This window comes from Vigna unguiculata, chromosome 5 (assembly GCF_037176805.1).
Source record: "Vigna unguiculata cultivar grain cowpea cultivar isolate G323 ecotype 2 chromosome 5, ASM3717680v1, whole genome shotgun sequence".
NCBI classification, from domain to species: Eukaryota; Viridiplantae; Streptophyta; class Magnoliopsida; order Fabales; family Fabaceae; genus Vigna; species Vigna unguiculata.
Genome location: NC_140796.1, coordinates 43,971,142 through 43,996,605, shown reverse-complemented (window position 1 = coordinate 43,996,605; position 25,464 = coordinate 43,971,142). Strand labels below are relative to the sequence as shown.

Sequence of the window (25,464 nt, the reverse complement as noted above, 5' to 3'; positions counted from 1 at the left end):
TTTATTTATTAAGTTTGAAACCAAAATATATCAAAATTTAGAATTATGACGAATTTTAATTTTATGTTCAAGTTTGCAAACTAAAAAAAAATTTAACTTTTTTAATTATTAATAAAAAAATAGTTAAATTAATTAATTCCATAATTATCTTAAAATTCACACAGAGAATATAAATATACAATTTAAAATTCAAGGGTAAACACTTTTGGTTTTATCTTATACTATCATTATAGGATCCTAAAGATTAAAACTAACCATTAATGCACTTAAAATATTTGAAAACCAAGTCCATTTCTCTTTTAAACTTCTTTATCAAGTTAGAAAAAAACATTTCTCTAATAAGTTAAATAATCCATTATGATTGAAACAAATTTACATTTTTTTTACCACAATCATGGCCACATCAATTCCTAAATTTTTACAAAATATTGTGACTATATTAATGTCTAAAACCAAATGTACTACAAGCTACTAATATATTTATAGTTATATTTATTATTCTTGTTAGTATACATTTTAGATAAGCGATGTGGAGCATTTGTTAAAAGATTAACCTCTATTCTTCCTAATCATCAACTATCATACACAAATCACGCACAACCCAAACACAAAACAAAACCAAACCAAAGAAGAGAGACAATAACAATGAGCAACAGATCTGTCCCTTAAACGGTCACGGATAGTCGGAATCGTATTCATTTATGGGTGAGTTTCAATCGATTTCGGATGCTGCACTATCGATTTGGGTGTTGCCGTTTCGCTTTCTTTTCCTTCTTTTTTCTTTTTCCACTGCGAACGATATCTCAGTGTCATTCGCTCCATTCCATTTTGTTGCGAAGTCAATTTTGTATCCTAACTTCCACCTAACAATTGTTGCATACTCCACCGAGTTTGCATGCTTTGCTTTAAGTCCACAGTTTTACTGCATTGGGCATCTGTTCTTATTTGGTTTGTTTTTTAAGTTTTTGATTTGATTCCTTGAGTTGCGGTTCAATTGGGGTTGTGCAATTGCGGGTAAATTTGGTTTTTTATTTGATCAATCTATTGTTGTTTGTGAAATATGATATTTTTTGAATGTGAATGTTTGTTTTTTTATTTTGTTAATTTGTTGTTGTTGTTGTGAAATATGGTATTTTTGAACGTGAAAGTTTATGGTTTTTATTGGTGGAATTTGGAGAATGAGGGAGGATTGGGGATATGTGATTTTGACCATGCGTGTCTGAATTTTGTTGTTTGGATTTTCAGGTGCATGTGGTGTAGTTTTTGTCTAAGGCTTCCAGGAGTTGCTGCTGAGAATGGCTGACGTGGCAGGTCTAGTTGAGGCATCGGGATCGAGATTCACTTCATTGGAGCTTATTGGGCAGGGATCGTTTGGAGACGTCTATAAAGCGTATGTGTTAGTTTTAGGACTGGTATCATGAGACCTGCCGACTTAAACTGACTTTGCCAATTGAGTTTAAATCATAGTAGTTTTATATGCACATTGCTTGCTCATTGGGGTAATGAATATTTTTTGTGTAGGGATTTCTTTCTTGTTTCTTCAGGTGGAATAATGTTAAGCATTATTTTGTTAATAAAATTCTTAATCTTGTTCTTTAGATGCTTATTTGATAAATGGTACTGAGGTGTATGAAATCTAGATTTGATGATTGTGTGAATGAAGTGTCATTAATGGATGCAAACATTATATAAACATTACTGTAAAATGAACTGGAGGGAAATTTGGATAATAGTTTTTGTTGTAAAGAAAATGTATACTATGGTATCTGATCAAGGGTTAGTTTGAATTCTTTCTCCTGAATTCGTCAAATAAGCATGAAGATAAGCCGTAGAGAATGGACGGAAAGTAAAACCGAGCCTCATTTTTAAGAGCAAGAGTCTAATTGCAACTGTCTGCTACTTGAAAGAAGTAAATCAAGTGTTTTGTTCATTTTTGATAATTGATAAGTGGTTTTAAATGTTACTAAAAACAACAATGACAGAAGTTTTTTCTATTATATGAGGTTGGCTACATGAATCAGATATCCAAAACCAATTCTTTACTCAGGATCTCAGGCTATTAAATTATAGATACTTTTTAATGGTTTCACTTAGAGCCTTGCTTGGTCTATTGGGCTACCCTTCATTTGATCAACTCTTCTAATTGAAGTTTGTGTTAATCTTCTGGTAATAAGTACAAACGATGTTACAGACATTTTTTAACCAACTTTTCCTAATAGATATCTTTCAAATTTCTCTCTAAGGCATGGGTTCCCAATTTTTTTCCCTATGTGATTGCTTTTCAAATACAGCATCCTCATCTATTATACTCTCACATTCTTGTTGGCCTTTCATCACCGATTACTGAACATGTATTGTATAGTCTCGCATGTCTATACTTTAAAGCATTCCTTTTAAAGCAGCACCTGTTAATCACAAGTAAAGCTCGAAGCTTTTATCTGTTTCAACTTCTTAGTTGCTTTGTATGATAGATTTGGGACATCTAAACTGTATTACTTACTTTTGGTGTATATGATACCCATAGATAATCTTCAAGGTAATGATAGAGCATGTCTTGCTGAATTTTCATGTACTGTGTTTTTTGTTTCCAGTTAAATCAAAACTGAGATTCCAGGGGTTTTCTCCATATATTTAGTTTACCATTTATTTTCTCTCTTGACCCTTCCACTAGAACTAGATCTAATGCAAAAAAATGTGTATGGAGGCATTGTATCCTGGATATGCTGAATATGAATGTCCAAAACTATGGTAAAAATGCAAGGGTTGTGTAAACCTATACAACACATAAGCATGGTCTATCCATGCAATGTTACAGACATTTGACAAAGTTTAACAGTTCTTATTTATTGCCTTACTCTATCCTCTTCTTTTATATGGGTTTGTCATTATTATCCTTGTGAAAGTTTGCAACAAAGTACAACATGGATTGTTAATATAAAACGAAGGATATATGTCCTTTTCAGATCAGTTTCACTTCTTAACTTTTCCATTATTATAACAATTTCTTATGTTTGTTTTCATATTCATTTTCTTTTACTGTTTGTATTTGTTTAGAATTTAAAGTGACACGTACAGTCTAGAGCATTATTCTCTGCATATATACCTAGAAAATTCATTGCTGGCTTCTTAACATGGCATGTCTAGTTCTGAGAGCTACATCTTGGTGGCTGCGTAGCTAAGTGTTTATGTTTTGCAAGCTTTTAGTAGTTAATAGTTGTATTTGAGTAACTATTTTTTTTTATGGAGTTAACAGTGTTATTGAAACTAGAATTCACAAGTCATGACCAGTGGAAATTCTTATGTTTTGCAAACTAAAATCCTGTTTGTGTTTACTTATTTCAGATCTGTTCAGAGAAAATATCTGATAATAGAATTTTACTGGCAATGATAAAAAAAAATCTACTGTTGCAAGTGTGTGGATATTGTTTATATAATCAAGAGAAACAAAATAATAATAAATGAATACGTCTAGAAACATTCACTAGATTGTTTGTTTTTTGTTGTCGGTCATCGTTGTAACATAACAAAATGTTTAAATGACATGGTCTAACTAGTTTGTTAAATATAGAAAAGAAAGAAACAATGAGCTGAACCCGTGTGTCTGAGACAGCACGGATGTTTTATTTATATTGAGAAAAAAGAGTCTACATAATGAGTAGAGGATATCCTCTAATAATAAGTATATGATGCGGGAGTAAATAAAAATGTTCCCAATAAGACATGTATAATCTAGATATTCTTGATTTTATAGGATCAGTTCCTTATTTCTATAATTATAACATAGTTATTATTCTTTGAACATCTTTTATTTACTGGCTTTAAGTTAGACATGGATAATGAGTTGTCTGTCTCTTTGTTATACTGTCTTATCTCCAGGTTTGATAGGGAGCTCAACAAAGAAGTCGCCATCAAAGTGATTGACTTGGAAGAATCGTAAGTCTGTTGTCCCCCTTCTATTATTTTTTTATGAATGTTTTAGTTCTTGGAACTGCTGAGGAGTGGTTACCAATTTCATAGTAATCAGAACCTTAGAATTTTGAGAACACATTTCATTACATTATTAAAGATTGTCTGTCTATTAGAATTTTATGTTAATAACACTAGGAAAATCTAACTAGTCAATCCTGGAGAGGGGCACGGAGCAGCCACCCTGCCGAAACACTATTGCTGGATGACAGCAATTGCAAAGTCAAAAAACCAATATAGGTAAACTGATACACTTGGAGAACTCACCCTTATGAAGCTAGTTATTTAGAGGGGAGAATCAGACACTTAAATACTCTACGGAGCATCTCAGACTACTTGGTTCTTAGGAACCTCATAATTCCTAAGTCCCCATCATAATAATTTTATATCACACACATGCAAATATTGAAAAATATAAAAAATGCATAAATTTAAAGAGTAAAGACATACACATAATGAAAATAATCACAATCCATTGTCATTGCCATGCCATTCAAATCCAATACTAGAAAAGGCTAATTGTCATAGTTAATAAATAGTTATCATACCGAAATAACAAGTCCAATTTTTGGTATTAAAGAGGAGCTGGGAATAGTGTCACGTACAAAAACTTTTAAAGGGGCTGAAATTTGCAGGCCTCATCTAGCAGTGACAACAACACTAGAAAGGAGGTGATTGGTACAACATACGACTCAAAGATAGGAGGAAATTCAGTAATAGGTATGATGAACCAGGATCAAGAAGCATTCCTTACCCTGAATATCTCAGAAGAAGAGAGGAGGGAAGGTGTTTTCATTGTGAAGGGGCATACAGTCCAAGGCATCGTTGTCTGGAAAAGAATTTGAGGATTATCATATTGGTAGAAGAAAAGGGATATGGAGAAGTAGGAGTGAGAAGGAGGGAGAATGAGGAGTATTTGGATAATTGTGAAGAAGAATTCGTTGATTTTGAACATCAGCACATAGCAAGAGGTTTGACCCAATCCCACACTATGAAGCTACAATGAATGATGAAGGGAAGATCGGTGTTGATATTGATAGATAGTGTCTGATCTGGTAACTCTTCTAGGTTTGAGAGTGGAAACAACTTCATCCTACTGTGTATGATTAAGAGATAGGAATAGGAAACAAACAAGTGGATGCTGTAGGGAAGTAGAGGTGCAGCTGGAGAAGTATGTTGTTAAGGAGACCTTTTTCTTATTTGATTGAGGAGGGGTGGATTTGATTTTAGGGGTAGCTTGGTTTGCCACTCTGCATGATGTTAAGGTGAATTAGAAGACTTTAAATATGAGTTTTAGCACACGAGGTCAGCTGGTTCAGATTAAAAGTGACCCAGCTTTAGCAAAAACATTAGTAACCCCACAAGCGTTGATGAAAAACAGAAATAGAAGCTGTATCAATATTGTGGGAGGTAAGAGCCGCAAAACAAAACACAGGTAATGATATGACAAATGGTTTAACGGATAATCAACAAGCAAAACTGAATTTAATGTTGATGGAATGTGAGGAAGGAACCTCAAGAAGTGCCACCTTATAGAGAATAGATCATAAAATCTCAATCAAGTCCAAGATAGACCCTATAAATGTCAGACCTTAAGGATATCCTCACTTGTTGAAAATGGAGATTGTTGGAAGTCTCACATCGACTAGAGATAAGGCTAATTCACAATATATAAGTGAGGTGCAAACCTCACCTTACAAGCCGGTTTTGTGGGGTTGAGTTAGGCTTAAAGCCCACTTCTAACATGGTATCAGAGCTGGAATCATATAGTAAACCTTTTCCAGGAGAGTTTTTGATATACTTTAATATGCGAATGACTGCATTCCAATGTTCTTCACATGGGGAATTAAGGAATTGACTCACCACGCTAACAACAAAGAAAATATCAGGACGAGTAACAGTAAGATAATTCAACTTTCCAACTAATCGTCTATACTGTTCAGGATCTTAGAAAGGCTCCCCGAGTTTAGGTAGAAGTTTAATATTAGGATCCATGGGTGTTTCTACAGCTTTAGAATTCATTAACCCAGTTTTCTCCAGAATATCCAATGCATATTTCCTTTGAGATATGACAATACCACTATTGGATTGTGCTACTTCAATACCCAAGAAATGCTTGAGTTTTCCAAGATCTTTGGTCTGAAAATGACGACAAAGATTTTGTTTTAAGAGGGAGATGCCAAGGTTGTCGCTTCCTGTGAGAACAATGTCATCAACATATACTATTAAGTAGATACATCCAGCACTGGAGTGACGATAAAAAATTGAATGATCCACTTCACTGCGAGACATGCCAAATTGTTGAACAACACTACTAAATTTTCCAAACCAGGCCCGAGGAGACTGTTTTAGGCCATATAAAGATTTGTGAAGACGACAAACCAATCCAAAAGACTCCCCTTGAGCAACAAAACCTGGAGGTTGCTCCATATAAATTTCTTCATTCAAATCGCCATTGAGGAATGCATTTTTGACATCAAGTTGGTGAAGAGGCCATTGGCGAAGAGCAGCCATGACAATGAATAAGCGAACAAATGCCATCTTGACCATTGGAGAAAAAGTATCACCATAATCCAAACCAAAGATCTGTGTGTAACCTTTGGCAACAAGGCGAGCTTTGAGACGGTCAATAGTACCATCAGGGTCAACTTTGATAGCATAGACCCACCTGCAACCAACAACAGATTTTCCGGATGGTAATCGGACAAGATCCCATGTTCCACTATGCCTGAGAGCACTCACTTCATCAAGCATGGCCTGACGCCAACCAGGGTGGACTAATGCATCACCTAAAGATTTTGGAATTGACAAAGAGGAAATAGACGAAAGGCATGTATAGAAAGATAGAGAGATTCTATGATAACTCAAAGCAGCATAATGAGGGGAATGATTACGGGTAGAACGCATACCTTTACGAAGGGCAATGGGAAGATCAAACTCAGTTGTTGGAACCGGAGGAGACAAATAACTCGGCACTTGATGTGTGTCATGTGTTGGTGGTTGGCAACGGTGTCTTCTGCTATAAACCTGAAGAGGTGGTCTATCCGCAATAGGTACACTCGAGGTGGCTGAGGAGAATCCGAGGTGGCACTGGAAGTGGGCACACTAGGAGGATCACACACAACAGGGATATCTATAGTAGTAGATGGTGGCTCACAACGAGAAGAGGGGTGTGTGAAGTAAAAAGAAGACTCGTTAAAGGTGACATTAGCGGAGATAAAATGACGGTTGAGGGAAGGAGAGAAACACTTATACCCTTTTTGTGAGCGGGGGAATCCTAAGAAGACACATTTGTGTGCTCTCGGAGACAACTTATCCAAGCCAGGACTAAAATCATGAACAAAACATGTGGACCCAAAGGCTTTAAGAGGTAAAGGGTGAAGAGGGTCGTGAGGAAATAAAATAGAATGAGGAACTTGGTTATGCAAGACTGAAGAAGGCATGCGATTAATAAAATAACAAGCAGTAAGAACCGCATCACCCCAAAAATGTGAAGGAACTGCATAATGAATTAAAAGAGTGTGAGTTGTTTCAATAAGGTGCCTATTCTTGTGCTCAGCCACTCCATTTTGTTGGGGTGTATAAGCGCATGATGTTTGATGAAGAATGCCCTGAGAAGCCATAAAATGTTTGAAGGATTGAGAGAGATATTCACGACCATTATCACTCCGCAAATTTCGAATAGAAATCCCAAACTGTGTTTTAATTTCATGAACAATGATTGAAAAATAGAGAACAACTCAGAATGATTTTTCATTAAATATAACCAAGTACATCTTGAATAATCATCAATAAAAGTAACAAAATACTGAAAAGCTAAGGTAGACTTAACACGACTAGGTTCCCAAATGTCTGAATGAACTAATGTAAAAGGGGACAAAGCCCGTTGTGAGACACTACAAGGAAAAGAACTACGACTATGCTTTCCTAATTGACAAGACTCACACGACAAACTAGATAACTTGGACAAGCTGGGGACAAGTTGTTGCAGTTTGGCAAGGCTGGGATGACCAAATTGTGCATGAAGAAGGGATGGTGATTCCATAACACAACGTGAGACAAGAAATTAGTGGGTGGTCCGTTAGCGGCCCGATATCGGGTAGAACAGAATGTCCAAGAAAGTTCGCTAGGATAGACTCTAACTTGGCTCTGATATCATGTTAGAAGTGAGTTTTAAGCCTAACTCAACCCCACAAAACCGGTTTTGTGGGGTTGAGTTAGGCTTAAAGCCCACTTCTAACAGAGATTGAGAAATATGTAGGGGAAATGTTGAGATAAAGGGGTCATCAGGCCTAACAATTGCCCTTATTCCAGCCCACTTATTTTAGTCAAGAAAAAAGATGTGAGTTGGAAGTTTTGTATAGATTACCGAGGATTGAATAAGGCAAAAATTCCTGACAAATTACCTATCCTCGGTCATAGAGGAATTACTTGATGAGTTGCACCGAGCTCTTTTTCTCTTTGAAAGTGGATTTGAGAGTCTAACATCATCAAATTCGCATTCAAATATTCAGATGACAGCTTTTCGGACACATCATGGACATTGTAAATTTTTTGTGATGCCATTTTGAGTAATGAATGCACCAGCCACGTTTCAATGTGCCATTAACACAATTCTGCACCCATATCTAAGGAAGTTTGTTCTAGTTTTTTTTTTTTATTTTTTATGACATACTAGTTTTCTCTCCCTATTTCATCACAGATCTTATTAACATCGTATAATTGCTGTGTTGCATTCAGAATCTGTATGCATTTCTTTCGCACTACTTCCTAATTTGTATTTCCTCTCTTTTTGTCACTTGACAGGGAGGATGAAATTGATGATATCCAGAAGGTATAATGATTTTGTAGATTACTTGTACTTTCATTTTCTGTACTCAAATAAACATGTTTTGATTTAGTTTACTATTTTTCAGGAAATTGCTGTTTTGTCTCAATGTCGATGTCCATACATTACTGAGTATTATGGTGCCTATCTCAATCAAACAAAACTTTGGATAATAATGGAATACATGGCTGGTGGTTCAGTTGCTGATCTAGTAGGTTACTTCTGTTTCAATTGCTTCTATATGTTCAGTGCATGAAAATTGAAATTGATGTATGTCAGAATCATCCTTTAATGAAACTTCCCCTGCTTATCCATGAACTGTGATATATTTTTTACTTTTTTTATGAAAGAAGAGAATCTGAAGACAAAGAAAATTGCCAAGAATTAGGACTTAGGAGGATAAGATGCCATCCTTTATAAAAAGCCAACCAAATTCTTTGCAGAGAACTAAGAGAAAAAATATTACTTGAATTCTTGGGGCATAATTTCTGACTATAGAAAATAGTTGCCAGCGTGTATAAACATTCAGCATATATCGGAATGTCAATGGTTGTTACTCAGTACTCCATCCTCGTCCAAGTTTCAGATTCCTTTAGAAGTTTGCAGCAGCAGGGGATGTGCAATTTTTAGACTCAAATAGACCAAAGAAAATGATATGCATAAAACTGGACTATAATATTATATATTTGTGTGAAGTTTGATGTTTTCATTGTAATTCTTGTATGATTATAATATAACCTTGTTATTTGTATATGGAAACAGAATTTGTGGATACGCTGGTTGATTTTGTTTGCATGAGTATGGATGTTTATAACTTTTTGTTTCGATATTTTTATCTCATTGGTTATTCTGGGGAGCTTTGTTATCCTTCTTTGTACATTTCGGGTTATTAAATTTTCTATCATTAAAAGCGAGAAAAAAAAAAGTTCATATTTTGAACAGTCAGTTTTTCTGTCGCTGTTTATCATATTTATATCTGCTGACAATAATTTCCAATATGATTTGTATGTTGTATTATTTCTGTGAGGTTAATTCTGGTATTGCTTCTGTAGCTCCAAGCAGGTCATCCCCTTGATGAAATGTCAATTGCTTGCATTCTACGTGACTTGCTGCATGCTGTTGATTATCTACACAGTGAAGGGAAAATTCACAGAGACCTTAAAGGTCAGCAACAACCCCATCCCCTTTGAATTTCTTTCTCCTTGTCCGTATGTAGTTATGGGGTTTCTTTTTGTTTTGTATTAGCTTTACAATTGACAGTATTTACATGTCTATTATGCAGCTGCAAACATTTTATTGTCTGAGAATGGTGATGTAAAGGTACGTTATATACTGAAAGAGGTTATATCCAATTTGTTTATTATATAGAACTTCACTGAAAAATGATGCACTTAATAATTTGAGATGGGGACTTACATACAAGTGGAATGTCACCAGGTAGCAGATTTTGGCGTTTCTGCACAGTTAACAAGGACTATATCAAGGAGAAAGGTAAACATATTTCATTGAAGTCAATTCAACATGGATGGGTTATTCATATAGTATTTTTTTCATATTTAGATTAAAATTTATGTAAGTTATTTTATGCTTGATGATCTTAATATTAACTTCTTAATCTCCTTTCAAGAGCACAAAATATTTCTTTTTTCCAATTGGATAATCAAATTGAATGTGTAGACTCCCAAAGTGAGGAATTGTGGTGCAGGATATTTTGTGTAATTTGAGTTGGGCACTCTGAATTTCAAGTTGCTAGTTTTTCTTATATCGGCTGCATGTTTCTGTCATAACCCTCACTGCATTTAAGGCTTTGTGTGGTTGAAAAACACTACCTGGAATTCTAAATTATTACTCTTCATCTTAGGCTGGATATGCTAACATTTCTTTTATCATAACAGACATTTGTAGGAACGCCATTTTGGATGGCGCCTGAGGTTATTCAGAATACTGATGGATATAATGAAAAGGTTGTAATATATTTATTCTATATATTTTATGTATTGTTTCTCTTTGGTTCTATTTTTCATCTTTATTTTAGTTTCTGCTAATTATTGTTTTCTTAGAATCGTCACAGGAGTGTTCTGTTTATGCAGGCAGATATTTGGTCTTTGGGAATCACTGCTATTGAGATGGCAAAGGGGGAGCCTCCACTAGCCGATCTTCACCCGATGAGAGTGCTTTTCATCATACCCCGGGAGAATCCTCCACAGGTTGTGTTCTTTAGTATCAATCTAGTCAAACTTTCTAGTTTTGAACCATTTAAGTTTCTTGAGCTTTTTCAAACCCGGATGTTATTTTTTCCATCATAGCAGTCGACATTTAATCTCATTTTCTTCAGCTAGATGATCACTTTTCCCGTCCAATGAAAGAATTTGTCGCATTGTGCTTAAAGAAGGTTCCTGCCGAGGCAAGTGTCAATGCTTTTCATACACTTATTATTTCATTTTCTTTAGTTTTGTTGGGTATAGTTGTAATGAAAAGGTTCTTCTTTATGAGTCCAATTGAGTGAAATGATTTATTTATGGATTGTACGAGAGCACCCATATGATATTCCTTTTTTATACTGAATCTGCTTTTCTAGAACATTTAATTTTTTGGGGGAAAAGGTAATAATAAACAGTATTTACTGAAATATTTCGTTTACTGTAACAAGAATAACAGAACTATTGATTTATATTTTCCCTATTGAAATGTCAACTTGATGTAATGTATTATTTAGTTTTCCCTAATTAGAAGCTTTTTAGACTAGCTTGGAATCGAACTGGTGAAGTTGATCTCTCTCTGTCAGGCTCTTAATTCCCCCCCTTTTAATGGATTCAATTCCAGAGGCCAAGTGCTAAGGAACTTTTGAAGGACCGTTTTATTCGGAATGCTAGGAAGAGTTCAAAGCTTGCAGAAAGAATAAGGTGTGAATCATTGATAAAGGTCTCGCTATATTTCATACACGTAATTGTGTCTAATTTTGCTTTTGCATATTAATTTCATCCGCCCTTTGTTCTTTCATGTTATATTTTCTTAAACTAATACTATATCTCGGAAAAAGTAAATAATGAGACAAAATTAATTTCTGAAATCCTTTTTCTATGCAACTTTAGCATGTTGTCCATCAAAAATTTAAAATTAAGTATTATTCCCAGCTTGTGGTTTACATGATCATGCTTTGTGATTATGTTATAGAGAACGTCCAAAATACCAAATAAAGGAAGAAGATCTGGAAACACCTAGAAAGGCCTCAAGAGGGATAGGGGAAGGATCAGATACTGTAAAAGTGGCTAGAGATGTCAGAGGTGAAGAAAATAATCGATCCAGGTAGGTTAACTGTTGGCTACTAGTTTTTAGTTTACATATTGAATTTTTTACGGACTATTTCTAATTTGCAGTGATCAGGGTAAAACCCTGAAAAGTGCTGGATGGGACTTCAATATTGGTGGATCACAGGGTACTGGAACCTTTCGTAATGTTTCTCGACCACCTCAGTTTAGAGAGAAGAAAGCTGAAGCTTCACATAATCAGTTAACCCAAAGAAAAGCTCCTGAGAGTGGTTATCAAGGGGGACCTGCTAATAGAAGGGCACTTAGTGAGTCACTTGAAAGTTCCTCTGGAAGAGATCGAGTTCCCCACCATGTTGAGCATCGGGACAATCACACTGAAGATGTAAATGACTTACTTTTCGTGTCCGTCTTTGTCAAATACGTTAACCTAATCAATTGAATGATATATTTAGCGGCCACATCTTTATAAAACATTGAATGCATGATCGAATGCTTAACCAGTTAACTCTAAATAATTATCTGATGAGCTTTCTTTATTTGAGCTGAAACTGATAATTTTCTGTACAGCCAATGTTTCTCCTCATTCAGCAGCATGAACAGCAGTTAAATTGTCTGTAGTGGTATAATTATTTGGAGAATTCATCTCGATAGTGTTATTTGAAATGTGCCAATCATGAAGTATTGATGGAGTTCCTATTAACTTGTTGAACTATCATTTTGAACGACCTGGACAGCTTTGACCTTCTGAAAATTTCAATTTGCAGGATGAATTATCCGGAAATGGATCAGGAACTGTTGTTATTCGATCTCCAAAAGGGTCAAGGTCATCTGTATTCGGTGACCAGAGCTCTCAAGTATGTTTAAGCTGTGTTACTTTACAATCTGATAATTTCTTCTACCTGTTCTGTATAATCCCAAACTGAGAATTTTAATTAAATGTAGTATAGTAGCAGCCATTCTTCTTTTGATGATGCCTCTACAAGTGGGACTGTTGTTTTACGTGGCCAGCATGATGAGCCTGGTTCTCCACAGCCACTAAGGTCTCGACTAGGACTTAATGACAGAAATTCAAATTCCTCAATGGAAGACAGTTCGGCAAATCTTGCTGAGGTTCTGTTTCTATGATACAAGTTGTAAATAAATTTCCCTTGCGTGTTGATTAATTTAGATCACATGAGCCTCCCTCTTTCTTATGTATAGGTTTCGTTCCGTTATGTAGTAGATTTATTTGTGGTACATTCTTAGACTATTTCTTAAACACATGTGTCCAAAAAAATTTCTTTTTGTTCAATTGTAATGTATTGTGAAACTTTGTGATTACTTATTCAAATTGATATTTTTCTTATAAGCACTATTTTCCCACCTGTTTGTCTTCACAGGCAAAGGCTGCTATCCAAGGAGGGCTCAGGAAAGTGGGTTCTCGAGAAAGATTGGCCCGAGGAAAAATCAACAATGATAGACAGGAGGACAAGAAAGATGGAAAGGCTAGCAGCTTTGATTCTTCAAGGTACATCCACAGCAATGGAGCTAGTAACTTTTCTGTTGCTGAGTTAAAAATGTCTTTATACATTCTTTAGGGATTTCTTATTCAGACTTCGTGCGAACATGATTCACACAGGGGCATGTCAAGATCACATCATGCTAATAATGATGAAGGAAGTGCTAAAATAATGTCATCCTCTGTGCCATTATCTGCTTTACTTGTTCCTTCATTAAAAGAGGTAAATTTGTACATATATTCCATTTTTTCGTTCATAATAAGTTTTAAATCCAAATAGAGCATCCTATACTGTTAGCATTGCTCCTCAATATTCCATAATTAAATCTTTCATATATTAATTATTTATAGTTTTGAGTACAATGCACACAGGCTTTACTTTTATTGAAAATTCATTATTACTATTAATTTCCTACATGATGACTTATTGTACTAAGGCTTGAGATTACAACCCCAGAGTGAAGTTGTATATGAAGAAACTACTATATTATTCTTTGGGTACTAGAAAAAATTGTTATGGCCTGCGTTTGTTATGCAGGCCATTGCTGATGATCCAGAAGGGGCAGTTTTGCGGGCAGTTATCAATTCTTTAATAAACATGGAGGGCTCAAAACCTAAATCCTGTGAAGCTCTTCTCAGACAGTTGCTTCAGCGATTGGCAAGGTTTGCCTTCTGTTCAAGTTATTTAGAAAAACCAAAAAAATAAAAGTATATGCATCTCATTCTCTTGTGGTGCAGTTCAAAGGAAGATTCATTGAAGGACCTGCAGCGGCTAGCAGGGGAACTATTCAGCAAGACCAAGTCCGCTGAAGAAACCCGAAATGCACAGGCTGATAACAGGAAAAAACAACAAAGCAAGGAATATAATCCTAATAGCAATTTAAGTCCACTAGCAAGATTTCTTCTCTCAAGGTTTGTGGAAGTTATCATTTTAACATTTTTTCTTTTAATAACTATTCTTAAAAGTAGTACTAGTTATGTAATGGTTCACTTTTTCATAACACTCGTTCTCTCTTTATATTCACATTATACTGCATTGAATATGCTTATGAATGATCTGGTTCTTTGTTTGACAGATGGCAAGGCCAAACCTCCCGAGATCTAAACTCATCTTAAGGAGAGTTAGAAGATATCATTTTGTGTTAGTCTCTATTTATGCATTTTTTTCCGATTAATTGTACATATATTATTGTAAGAAATTGTTCTTCTATGTTCTATTAGTTTATTAATAATTATTTATTTTACTTCATTTTTTTTCTCATAGTAATAGTGACAGCAGTGCTGTATAATTTAGAGGGTTTTCAAAGTTACAAGCAAATAGTAAAAGATTCATTGATTTGTATTTTCTAATAGTTGTCTATTTGCAAAGTGGGATACTAAGCAAATACACAAATTATATTGTAAAAGATCTCATTGTTATTGTAGTTCCCTTTGAACAGTCAACAGTTCTGTCCTCTGACAGTTCATCTTTTGAATTTTATTTTCTAAATGTATTTACTTCACTGTTAAGGTTTCCATTGGTTGGAGCAATTTTGCCTATTGGAAAGACTTGGCGAATTATCTTAATATATAGTCGAACAAATGACAACTAATTCTTTTTAAGAATACCCTAACATACATGTAAAATATTTATGGTGACTTTCAATTCAGCAACCATTACTTTGCAAACACTTGCAAACTATTATTTTGCTCAACCTACATGTAGAGAAATGTACTTTTTGAAAAACACATCAAGTGAAGTGAAAAAGAAGTTTGGTTCAGCTGTGTATTGTCATTTCGTTTTGTGTAACCATTAATAACAATATAAAGTCCTGGCAATTCTTTTTCATTCTACTAGCATTTGAAAAACTCTTAAATCATCGTGTCAAAGAAGGGTTTTCTTTTTCCTTTGACGAAGAATTTGAGTTCAATATAAATCTATTATACTTTGTTTAACTGTAGGATGTATAACATAGTGAGTGGTAACTACAGTAGACATGCATTAAAGATGTTATGGATAAAACGTTAGACTTGGACTTTCAAAATTACCGTGACTTCACTGGTGGCACTTACCACGCTAACAACTATAACTTTGCTATAATAAATTTACTTTGCTTTCGCTATCTGTGTTTAACTTGAAGAGGTAGTGCTGCTGCTTGCTCCATGTTTTTGTTTCTTCATCGCAGCAAGATATGGAGGCTGTAATGTTGGAAAGAGTTCAACTTTTGGAATGGTTGACTTTGGGTTCGGCGACGTTTATGTTGAAGACCTTGTTAGTTGGATATTAAATGCAATACTGAAAGTTATTGGTAAGATATCAAATGTATTAGTAGAAGTTGTTAGAACTTGTTCGAAGGTTCTAGAAATTTTATGTAATTAATACTTTAGGGTTTGAATTTCCTATATACAAAAGTTGATGTGCTGTTTGAAATGAATCAATTAAATAAAATCTTTTTTCTCTCATATCAATTCTTTCAAGTTGGTATCATGACTCTTGATCTTGGGAGTCTAGCTTCTGCATCTTTTCTTTACCATCTTAGTTACAATCCTTTTAGGGTTGTCTGAAGTGCACTCATTCTCTTTAAATATTGGGATTGCTTGCAATGCACCCAACTTGTGGTTCTTTCCGTTCTTTCTTCTTGTTTGTTGTCCACCGGAGTTGCTACCAGACCTTCACCAGAACTTTGTCGGAGCCTCACCGACCTTCGTCGAAATCATGGTTGGAGTTGTCCAAATAACAAAGATCAATAAAAAGATCATGAATTTCTTAAGCTCTTTTTATTATATTTTCAGTCTTAAGTTGATAACAAAGAAGGTTGATCCGCTCTACTAGTTCTGCCATTGTCGACCGTTGGCCACCATTTTACTTTGGTGCAGTCACTAACCACCTCTTTCTATTATGACCACTATGCCACCACGGGTGCCATCTTCATCCATTACGCTTAGCATGTAAAGGTCACATGCCACCTTCCCTTCACTGGAATAACTTTATATTTTCTTCACAAGGATCATTGGACATCCTTCTCCTTGTTTCAACCCTTATCTCTTTGGTTCAAATTTGATTACGAGGCTCTCCACTCCTTCTCATACTCTTCATCCACCATTGTTCGTTGTCTTTTACAATTGGCAATAGTTGTTGTGTGTGTAGATTGTTGTTGTAATTCTGATTGTTGTTGAATTCCTTCTTTTAATATGCCTTCCTTACTCAAAGTGGATACAAACATGTCAATTACATGTCTGCAAGTGTCACCATTTTTGAAGAAAATCCTTTATTTTCTTCTTCTACACAAGATGTTAACTTTGTCCAATAGGTTTCTTATAGGGATTTAATTGAGCCTTTGTGTATCATACTTCTAACATTGTTCCAACGTCTCATGTTAAGAAGTGGATTTCAAGTCTAACTCAACCCTACAAGGTCTATTTTGTGGGGTGTGTTGGAGTCCCACATCGACTAAAGATAAGGCCAATTCAAAATATATAAGTGGATGCAAACCTCATCTTACAACCGATTTTGTAGGATTATGTTAGACTTAAAGTTTATTTTTTAACATGGTATCGAAGCCATGAGTTTGAGCCTATCCTAATAAGATTTAAGATTTGTTGTTTGTTGGACCTATCGTGCCACCCACTATCGAACCATCATTTGACGTTTAGTCTCACGCTCGAGATGTATATACCTCAGCATGAGGAGGGTGTGTTAGAGATCCCACATTGACTAGAGATAAGGCAATTTCATAGTATATAAGTGAGTGCAAACCTCGTCTTACAAGTCGATTTTGTGAGATTAACATTTCCAAATAATTAAAATTCTTCTCATAAACCTATTTCACTTGGACCATCTCCTCCTCCTCTTATCACCTCTAACTAATGACTCTAATAAATGGTTCAATATCACACGGTGAGTCTTCATAAGTGTATGAAGAGGAGGTTTACAAGGAGCAACCTCTTAGTTTTATTGCTTAAGGGAGTTTGGTTTGGTTTGTAAGTTACATCAGTCTTATGGTCTCAAGCAATTTTCTCGTGCTTGGTTTGGAAAATTCAATTACCCGATTCAAAATTTTGGAATGAAATGAAATAAGGAAGATTGTTCAGTTTTTATTGTCATACCTTGCCTAGAAAATGTGTTTAATTAATTGTGTATGTTGATGACATAGTTATAACAAAAAATCATGCTACTAGAAACTCATAACTAAAGAAACACTTATGTAATCACTTTCAAACCAAAGATCTCGAAAGTCTTAAAATACTTTCTCGGTATTGAAGTGGCTTAGTCAAAGAAAGCCATGCAACTTCTCAAAGGAAATATGTTTTAGACATCATCAAAGAAATAAGCATGACTGGCTATAAACCAATTGATAGTCCTATGGATCCAAATTAAAAATTAATGGTAGATCAAGGTGAACCTCTTGCTAACCGAAAGAGATATAAAAGACTTGTTGGGAAACTTATCTCGCTATTAATATACCTTATCTATCTTTTTGCAATTGGTATTATTAGTCACTTTATGCAAAATCCATGTATTAATCATTTAAATGTTATCGTCCACATCTTAAGATAGCTCAATAAAGCTCTAGGATAAGGCTTGTAAAATCATAAAGGGAATATCCAAATTTTTGGGTATTATGATGCTGATTTGGTAAGATCTCCCATGTATAGTCGCTTCACTAGCGGATATGGTGTTTTTGTTAGAGAAAACATTATTTCTTGAAAAAGTAAGAAACAAAATTTGGTTGTTTGATCTAGTGTTGAAGCTGAATATAGGACAATAACATCTCTCACTTGTGAACTTGTATTGTATGAGTGAAACGATTTCTTCAATAACTACAATTATGATATCGAACAAATGAAGATGTATTGTGATAAGCAAGTTGCTCTCCACATTACTTCCAATCGAGTTTTTCATGAGAGGTTTAAACACATAGGACTTGCCTGTAATTTTATTTAGTTGTCTAAGGAATTTATATTGAGTTCGTCATATTCAATAATCAACTTGTAGATGAGTTCACAAAATCCTTAAGAGGACTCCAAATTGAATTTATTTGTTTCAAGCTTAATATATACAATTTGTATACTCTAGTTTGAGGGGACATATTAAAATATGTGTAAAATATAAGTATTTAGTAGTTGTATTGGAAAATTGCTATATGCCACACCTATGAGTTTTTTACCAATTATCATTAATTATCTAGATATAGCCTTTTTCTTGTATCATTAAATGTTTCCCGTATAATGTCTTATAAACAACAAAGATTAGTTGAGAGACAATTAATCTCTTTAAGTTCCTTTTATTATATTTCTAGTCTAAAGTATTAGTGTTACTATTATTATTATTTCATATTATAAATATAAGCTTGGGTTAAATATGTTTTTACTCCCTTAACTTTCAATGAAAATTGGAGTTAATCCATCTTCAGAACTTTTGCCAAATTTAGTTATTCAACTTTACAAATATGTGGACTTAGTCCTTTTAACCAAATTTTATTAAGTTTATTTAACGTTTCAAACGCATTTTGCTAACATTGAAGCGAAAATGTATCAAACGGTGTAAACAACGCAAATGCTATCATGAAACACATTTAAAACGTCAAATAAATTTAACACAATTTGGTTAAAATGACTAAATACACACATTTCTAAAGTTGGGGGATTAAATTGGGCCAAAGTTTTGAGGATGGACTAATTCTATTTTTCACTAAAAGTTAAAAGACCAAAAACATATTTAACTATAAATTTAACAACTTTAACGTGTGTTCCTGCATGTTTAATAACTATATATGTTTGCGAATGACCTTCACAAGTAAAAAGATATTGGCACTGATTGAATCTGTATGGAAAGTGAAGTTTGAACGAGCATGTTGATTCTTCAGTCTGAGTTGAAATGCCTCGGTTGCTAGTGGACCGATAGGATTTGTGATAGGCTTTTGTGAAAGACATTTCACCTAAAGTCCTAAACTACATGTTGACAGATTTAGTCTCTCAAAACTCATTAGTCAAAACACGTTAAAATAAGTGTCACAGTGTAAAACTTCTTGGGCTGCTAAAATAATACTGATAAAATGCATTAAAAGATAAATATAAGCTAAATAGAGATAACAATCTTTTTATTTAAAATTTTATTCTATTTTTAGTTGACTGATATTTAAAATAAGCAATACTTATATGTTAATATTAAGATTTTGTACAAATGCAACCATCCCATTTTAGTGCATACACGACAAGAAAACATTTATATAGTGACTAATTTTAGTGACCAATGATGATTAGTAACTATAATAACCAATTTAGATATTAATTTACGAAACAAAAAATTATTGGTTATTAAAATAGTCACTATTATGAATAAAAAACTATAATTAGTCTTTAAAATTAAATAATATGATTTTGGCTACCAAAGGAAATTGATCACTAATTAAGTTTTGATTACCAAAATCACTTAGTCTCTAAATTGGTATTTAATTAATTAGTGAACAATTATAATTATTTATTTATAATAATGACTATTTTAGAAATTAATAATTTTTTATTTTGTAAATTGGTATTTAAATTCGTCACTATAGTGACTAATTATTTTTTGTCACTAAAATTAGTTTCTAATCGAGAATTTTCTTGTAGTAATAATTGATTTAGTAGGATTCAGATGCCACCTTATTTGCAACGATTTTAAATTTTCACATTTAAAATGCGAATCTGAAACTTCAAACCTCAAAAATAGATCACAAGAGAACAAAAGAATAAAGGGACAGAGAAAAGGACACAAAAGCCACACCCTTGTATGTTTTGTATCTGTTTTCATCTAAAATCAATTCAAGTGTAGGATTTTAGAGTGGACTACTACTTCTCTAGCTCTTTAGCTTCCGACCTTGTTTAATTCAAACTAACTATTAAAGGAAGTTTTCCTTCACACAGTTTACGTTTGATTCATATCTGAAGTAAGATTAAACAATGAACTTCTCTGCTTAGAAACTTGGGCCAATATTGCTGTTGCAGTATACTGAAAAAGAAATCATGTACACAACTGAAGCATGTGGGAAAAATAAGTTATTATTATATCAGTACAATACAACAGTGTGAAACAGTTCAAGGACTATTTATCTGCTACATAAATTTTTTGTAGCAGGAAATAGCTGCTGCTTCACTTCTTCAGTGTTCACACTTAAAATACATAAAGCAATACAAAGATAAACCTCTTCGTAGATCTCTGCAACCAGACTTTGATTTGATGAGTTTGTAGGTTCACTAAACGTAAGGAACAGGTATTCTCTGTGTGCCAGGGCCAGTTACCATATCATCCCACATCAAATTTGAAAGTAGCATTGTTAATTCTCCAACACTTCCTGTCAAACATATATAATTGAATGAACAAAAAGAAGAGCAAATTGGAAAAAGAGAAGTAAATTTTTATCACTACTAACAGTCAAGATTAAACACAAAAAGTCTTGTAATTTTTTGGAATAGTCAAGTGATCTTAGCTTTAAGGCCCTATTTGAATACATTTGTCCATAAACACTTGCAACAGAAAAAGTAGAAAATAATGTTTATAGTTTCAAGTTAATTAATTTGTAAACTCTCGTATCTGGACCCAACTTACGTAAGGAATTGACACCTTTTTTAATCCAAAACTTTAAGATAATAGATTTGAGGATATATTTTTTTATATGATACTTAACTTTCTCATTTTATCCGATGTGTGACTTAGACCGATACTTAGAACCAACTTACCATTGCCAATGGGTTGATCATCCCACACTATGATAGGCAACAAAGGAAGTGTGCTTCCCACATACATCATTTCAGCAGCAGCTTTAGCTTCCTCCACAGTTATTTTTTTAGTCTCTACACTTTTCAGAAGCCCTTGATCAACCAACTTGGGTGCGAGTTGAAGAAGCCTTTTTGCAGTGCAACCATGTAGGATGTTATCAAAGGGAGGCATGACAAGTTCTTTGTCTTGAGTTATGAAAGCAACATTCACATTTGGACCTTCAGCAATGTAACCTTCCTCATCAACCCATACAGAAGAAGATGCTCCTTGCTCTTCAGCTTCCATCACTGAAAGGACATTTGGCAGATAATTCACATTTTTAGCTGTGGCAAATAGAGGAGGCTTCATTGGCACGTTTGAAGTAATCACTTTAACTCCCTCTTTGTGTTGGGAAAAATCATCGTCAATAACTACTGCATAAAATGCAGATGTTGGACACCCTGCTGATGACAGCAAAAAATCACCAGGACCTGCACTCAGCCAAAATCTTAGAGTTCCTTTCTTGCATTTTGATGCTGCAGTCAGTTGTATGATAATGCTGCGAAGTGTTGATTGAGAAAAAGGAGATGAAATCTTTGCTTTTGAGGCTGAGAGTAGGAATCTATCAAGGTGAACATCCAATTCATAGAGGTATCTGGAGAGGACAAACATCAGAGACGCCAAAATCAGACAAATATTTGTTTCAAATGCAAAACAATTCTGAAAATTTAAGGTAAACTCAATGCTATGTTACATGAATATCCAAGTATTGTAATTGAGTTGCATAGAGTAACCTAAAAATTAGCATTACCTACCCATCTAGAACAATGGATGTATCAAACACACCATGCCCTCTGTGTACCATGTGATCATCGAGGGGGATTACCATCATTGCTGGATCAAGTGTGATACCTCCAAAAATACTTGAATACATAGCAGGGTATGGTTGTTTCTCCACTGCACTCCATTTTTCATGAAGCTTTTCAAGCAACTGAACACAGTAATCCGATGGAAATTGCAAAGCTTAATGGAGAATACATTACTTTATGAATTAATGATGGCAAAAGTATGTGATAAGTATAGATTTGTCCAGAGTAAAATTTTCCTGACATGAGATTTTGATAGTATATTCAACTATTATGCAAATACTGGAGAATTGAAAAGCAGATTCAGAAAATAAAATAAAAAAATTGATCCTCCCCACTTTCTTCCTTATCTGGTTTTCCAACTCCAATGGTGAAACAATAGATGATTTCCGGTTCTTCCACACAAAGATTAATCAATTTAACTACATAATAATCTGTTCATTTATAGAATAACCTGAAGAAGTTAAGATGGCACAGAAAGAAAAGCTTAAAACTAATCTCACCTCGGATGATGAAGAGAACACATGAACTCTAAGATCGTCGTCATTTTCAATCTCTGTCACACCCCAATAAAGAAACTAAGTAAAAAGATATAGGAGAGGAAATAACAGCATTACATTACACTAAAATAATTCAACTGAAAAGGCTAAACTTCTTTAAGTACCAATAAAGTTTAAATTTTTCAAAGGGATCACATAAACAAAAGATAACCCAGAAACTCAAAACTCACCAGGGGCCTTCCAAGGCACAGTGGGATTCACCATGTTGAAAGGAAACACTCAAAAGTAGTAATCAAGCTGTGTGTGTGCTGGAAACCACTACGTGCTTATATGGAACTGGAGCAGTAATAAGAACGGTGGTTGTCACAGAAAAATATTAATGCATCCCTTCCTTTTCAAAGTGTGCATTTTTTTAAGATCTTTTATTAAAGTTATTAACTTTCTGTATTTCTGAAAAGGAATCCTTGAACCATCTTAAAGGGAAGGAGTAACTAACAACAAGAACACGATAACATGAGAAATAGGCATTTGAATTATTGTTTGTTTGGTTTGGTGGTTGTTTCAGACGGATTAAACTCTAATGCTGTCGTTTTTGGTTGATTGCTTGTTGGAGTAGTTGTCTCATCAAAAACAATCTACAATCAATAGAATGAAATCATTGATTGTGGAATTTAGAAGTGTTGTGTGGAGAGAAAAAAACACATTCTTGCACAAAAAAAGAATCTTTCCGTACCTTATCTTTCCCATTCAGCATTCACTTAATCACTTTTTTTTATTAATTTTTTTGTCTCTGTTGGAATTAAATAATTAAATAAGATCATGACAAAATGATTTGATTAGAATTTTATACGATTTTATTAATAAAAAAGTCCTGCAAAATTCCATCAAAAAAAAATCAAAAGACATATATAAATCTTGTGATATGTTTTTTTAACAAGAATAATGAAATCCGGTTTATTCAATTAAGATTTTTATAACTTGGAAAAATTCAATAATATTTACGCAAAATTTGATACATTTCTGGTCACTTTGCAGTAAGATATGTAAATACAACATTCGTTAATTATAAACTTAACCAAGTTCTTGAGAGTTTTCTATTTTCTTTTTCTATTAATAGGAAGATTTGTTTTTTCTCGTCACAAATAATCTCTTCTCTATATGTTGAATTCACCTTATCTCCCTCAACCCAAAACTATAACATTACCTCAAATCCAACTAAAATAAATCTTCCCCAAGTTATAACTATCTAAATATCATTCCATCTAAAAATCCAAGGATATATAATAGAAGCAACTCCTTAGAAAATTTATATATTTATTAACTTCCAATATAATTTTCAACTTTTTGTTAATTTTTCTTGTACATTTGATTTAATAAGCATTGTCGAACAATGTCTAAAATCCATTGGATAGGACATTGCATTAAAAACTATACCAAAACTAATTTGGACTTACCATAATCAATTTTAAGGTAGAAGTCTCAAGTTAACATACCCTTATTGTGTTCGCTTTTGCTAATGGTACATTTACCACAAATTTGCTGCGACAAATTGTTGAGTGAATTCATGTTCATATGTACCAATTTGAAAGAGAATGCAGAAACGGATTTAGAAAATAACCTTCTAATTTCATCTTCCTAAACAGCAGAGATTTGAGTAGATACATAATATATATATATATATATATATATATATATAATAAAATAAAACCACTAAACTATTTATGTGAAGTAATGTTTACAATCATATTTTTTTAATAATTATTATATATATTATTAATTATATATACATATTATTAATTATTATTATTATTATATATAGATAAATATATTATTATTTATTATTATAATTTATTATATATAATAAATAATTATATATTTATATATAACAATAATAATTATCATTAATAATATATATAAATATATAATAATTAAAATATTGTTAAAAATATAATAATTAATATATTAATATATCATAATTAATATATAAAATAATTATTATTTTTAAGTATATAATAATTAAAAATTATATATAAATATGTATAATAATTAATATTAATTAAAATATTATTAAAAAAATAATATATGTAATTACTATTATTATTATTATTATTTTGTGTATATGATAATTAATAATAATTAAAATATTGTTTAATTTTAATTTTTTTAAATTATTTAATAATTATTTTATTTTATTTTTTTAAGAAGGATATTTTAGTAATCTTTAAATTTTATCTATTAATATTTTTTAATTTATCACATCACTCAAATCATTTGCTAACTTTCACAAAATTCATCTCTAAGGGTGTGTTCTTTTCTGTAGATGGATTAGAGGGAGAGTGTGAAGATGGATTTGAGTGGATAGATATGTGAGTTTTTTTTAGTGGATTTAAAGGATAAAGTGAGTAGATTTGGAGATAAGTTTTATGAAAGTTAGTGAAAGATTTGATTAATGAGATAGATAAAATAAATTGTGAAAATAGATAAATTTTGAAAGTTACCAAAATACTCTTGATGAAGAAAGAGAATGATTTTGTAATTTGATGTTATAAAAATAATTAAAAATAAATAATACGAATTTTAAAAAATTAAAAATTATATAAAATTAAAATTAAAAATTTATTTTTGTATAAATGGGAAAAAAATTATAAAATTGAATAAGGTGTGCAGTATATGAATCCCAACATTGTAGATGCAAACCAAAATAATATACAGAGAAGGCAAGCATAATTGGAATCTGGTCTCCAGCGCAGAACCTTTAGTGAGTAACTTGCTTTACCAAACTTACGCAAATCTTCAAGCTTGAACTCCGACAACGTCCAC

The 25,464-nt window shown here is 33.2% G+C and overlaps 2 protein-coding genes across 2 annotated transcripts; one reads left to right on the top strand and one right to left on the bottom strand.

Annotated features, from left to right (window-relative positions):
- Positions 1-535: 535 nt before the first annotated feature.
- LOC114183185 (uncharacterized) lies at positions 536-14,999 on the top strand. The gene is made up of 21 exons (XM_028070108.2): positions 536-705; positions 1,246-1,390; positions 3,877-3,933; positions 8,773-8,800; positions 8,883-9,005; positions 9,847-9,958; positions 10,077-10,114; positions 10,232-10,285; positions 10,690-10,758; positions 10,885-11,001; positions 11,130-11,198; positions 11,618-11,697; positions 11,969-12,100; positions 12,172-12,445; positions 12,828-12,917; positions 13,006-13,173; positions 13,443-13,570; positions 13,682-13,784; positions 14,100-14,224; positions 14,300-14,473; positions 14,638-14,999. Exons 2-21 carry the CDS (start codon positions 1,296-1,298, stop codon positions 14,675-14,677), a joined length of 2,076 nt encoding a protein of 691 aa, XP_027925909.1. The 5' UTR covers positions 536-705; positions 1,246-1,295; the 3' UTR covers positions 14,678-14,999.
- A 5,564-nt stretch (positions 15,000-20,563) lies between these two features.
- On the bottom strand, positions 20,564-23,270 carry LOC114185727 (D-amino-acid transaminase, chloroplastic-like). Its single transcript, XM_028073605.2, has 5 exons — positions 22,875-23,270; positions 22,648-22,700; positions 22,094-22,269; positions 21,260-21,933; positions 20,564-20,874 (listed from the first exon to the last, which is right to left on the bottom strand). The coding sequence occupies exons 1-5, from the start codon at positions 22,906-22,908 to the stop codon at positions 20,777-20,779; spliced, it is 1,035 nt and encodes a 344-aa protein (XP_027929406.2). The 5' UTR covers positions 22,909-23,270; the 3' UTR covers positions 20,564-20,776.
- Positions 23,271-25,464: the final 2,194 nt, after the last annotated feature.

Excerpts from the sequence above, each read along its gene's own strand:
- LOC114183185 (XM_028070108.2), top strand. The coding sequence starts at position 1,296 with ATGGCTGACGTGGCAGGTCTAGTTGAGGCATCGGGATCGAGATTCACT. Across the intron at positions 9,959-10,076 it reads AATTCACAGAGACCTTAAAG|CTGCAAACATTTTATTGTCT; the intron begins GTCAGCAACAAC and ends TCTATTATGCAG. Across the intron at positions 12,101-12,171 it reads GAAGAAAATAATCGATCCAG|TGATCAGGGTAAAACCCTGA; the intron begins GTAGGTTAACTG and ends TCTAATTTGCAG.
- LOC114185727 (XM_028073605.2), bottom strand. The coding sequence starts at position 22,908 with ATGGTGAATCCCACTGTGCCTTGGAAGGCCCCTG. Across the intron at positions 21,934-22,093 it reads ACATCCATTGTTCTAGATGG|ATACCTCTATGAATTGGATG; the intron begins GTAGGTAATGCT and ends TGTCCTCTCCAG. Across the intron at positions 20,875-21,259 it reads TGATCAACCCATTGGCAATG|GAAGTGTTGGAGAATTAACA; the intron begins GTAAGTTGGTTC and ends TATGTTTGACAG.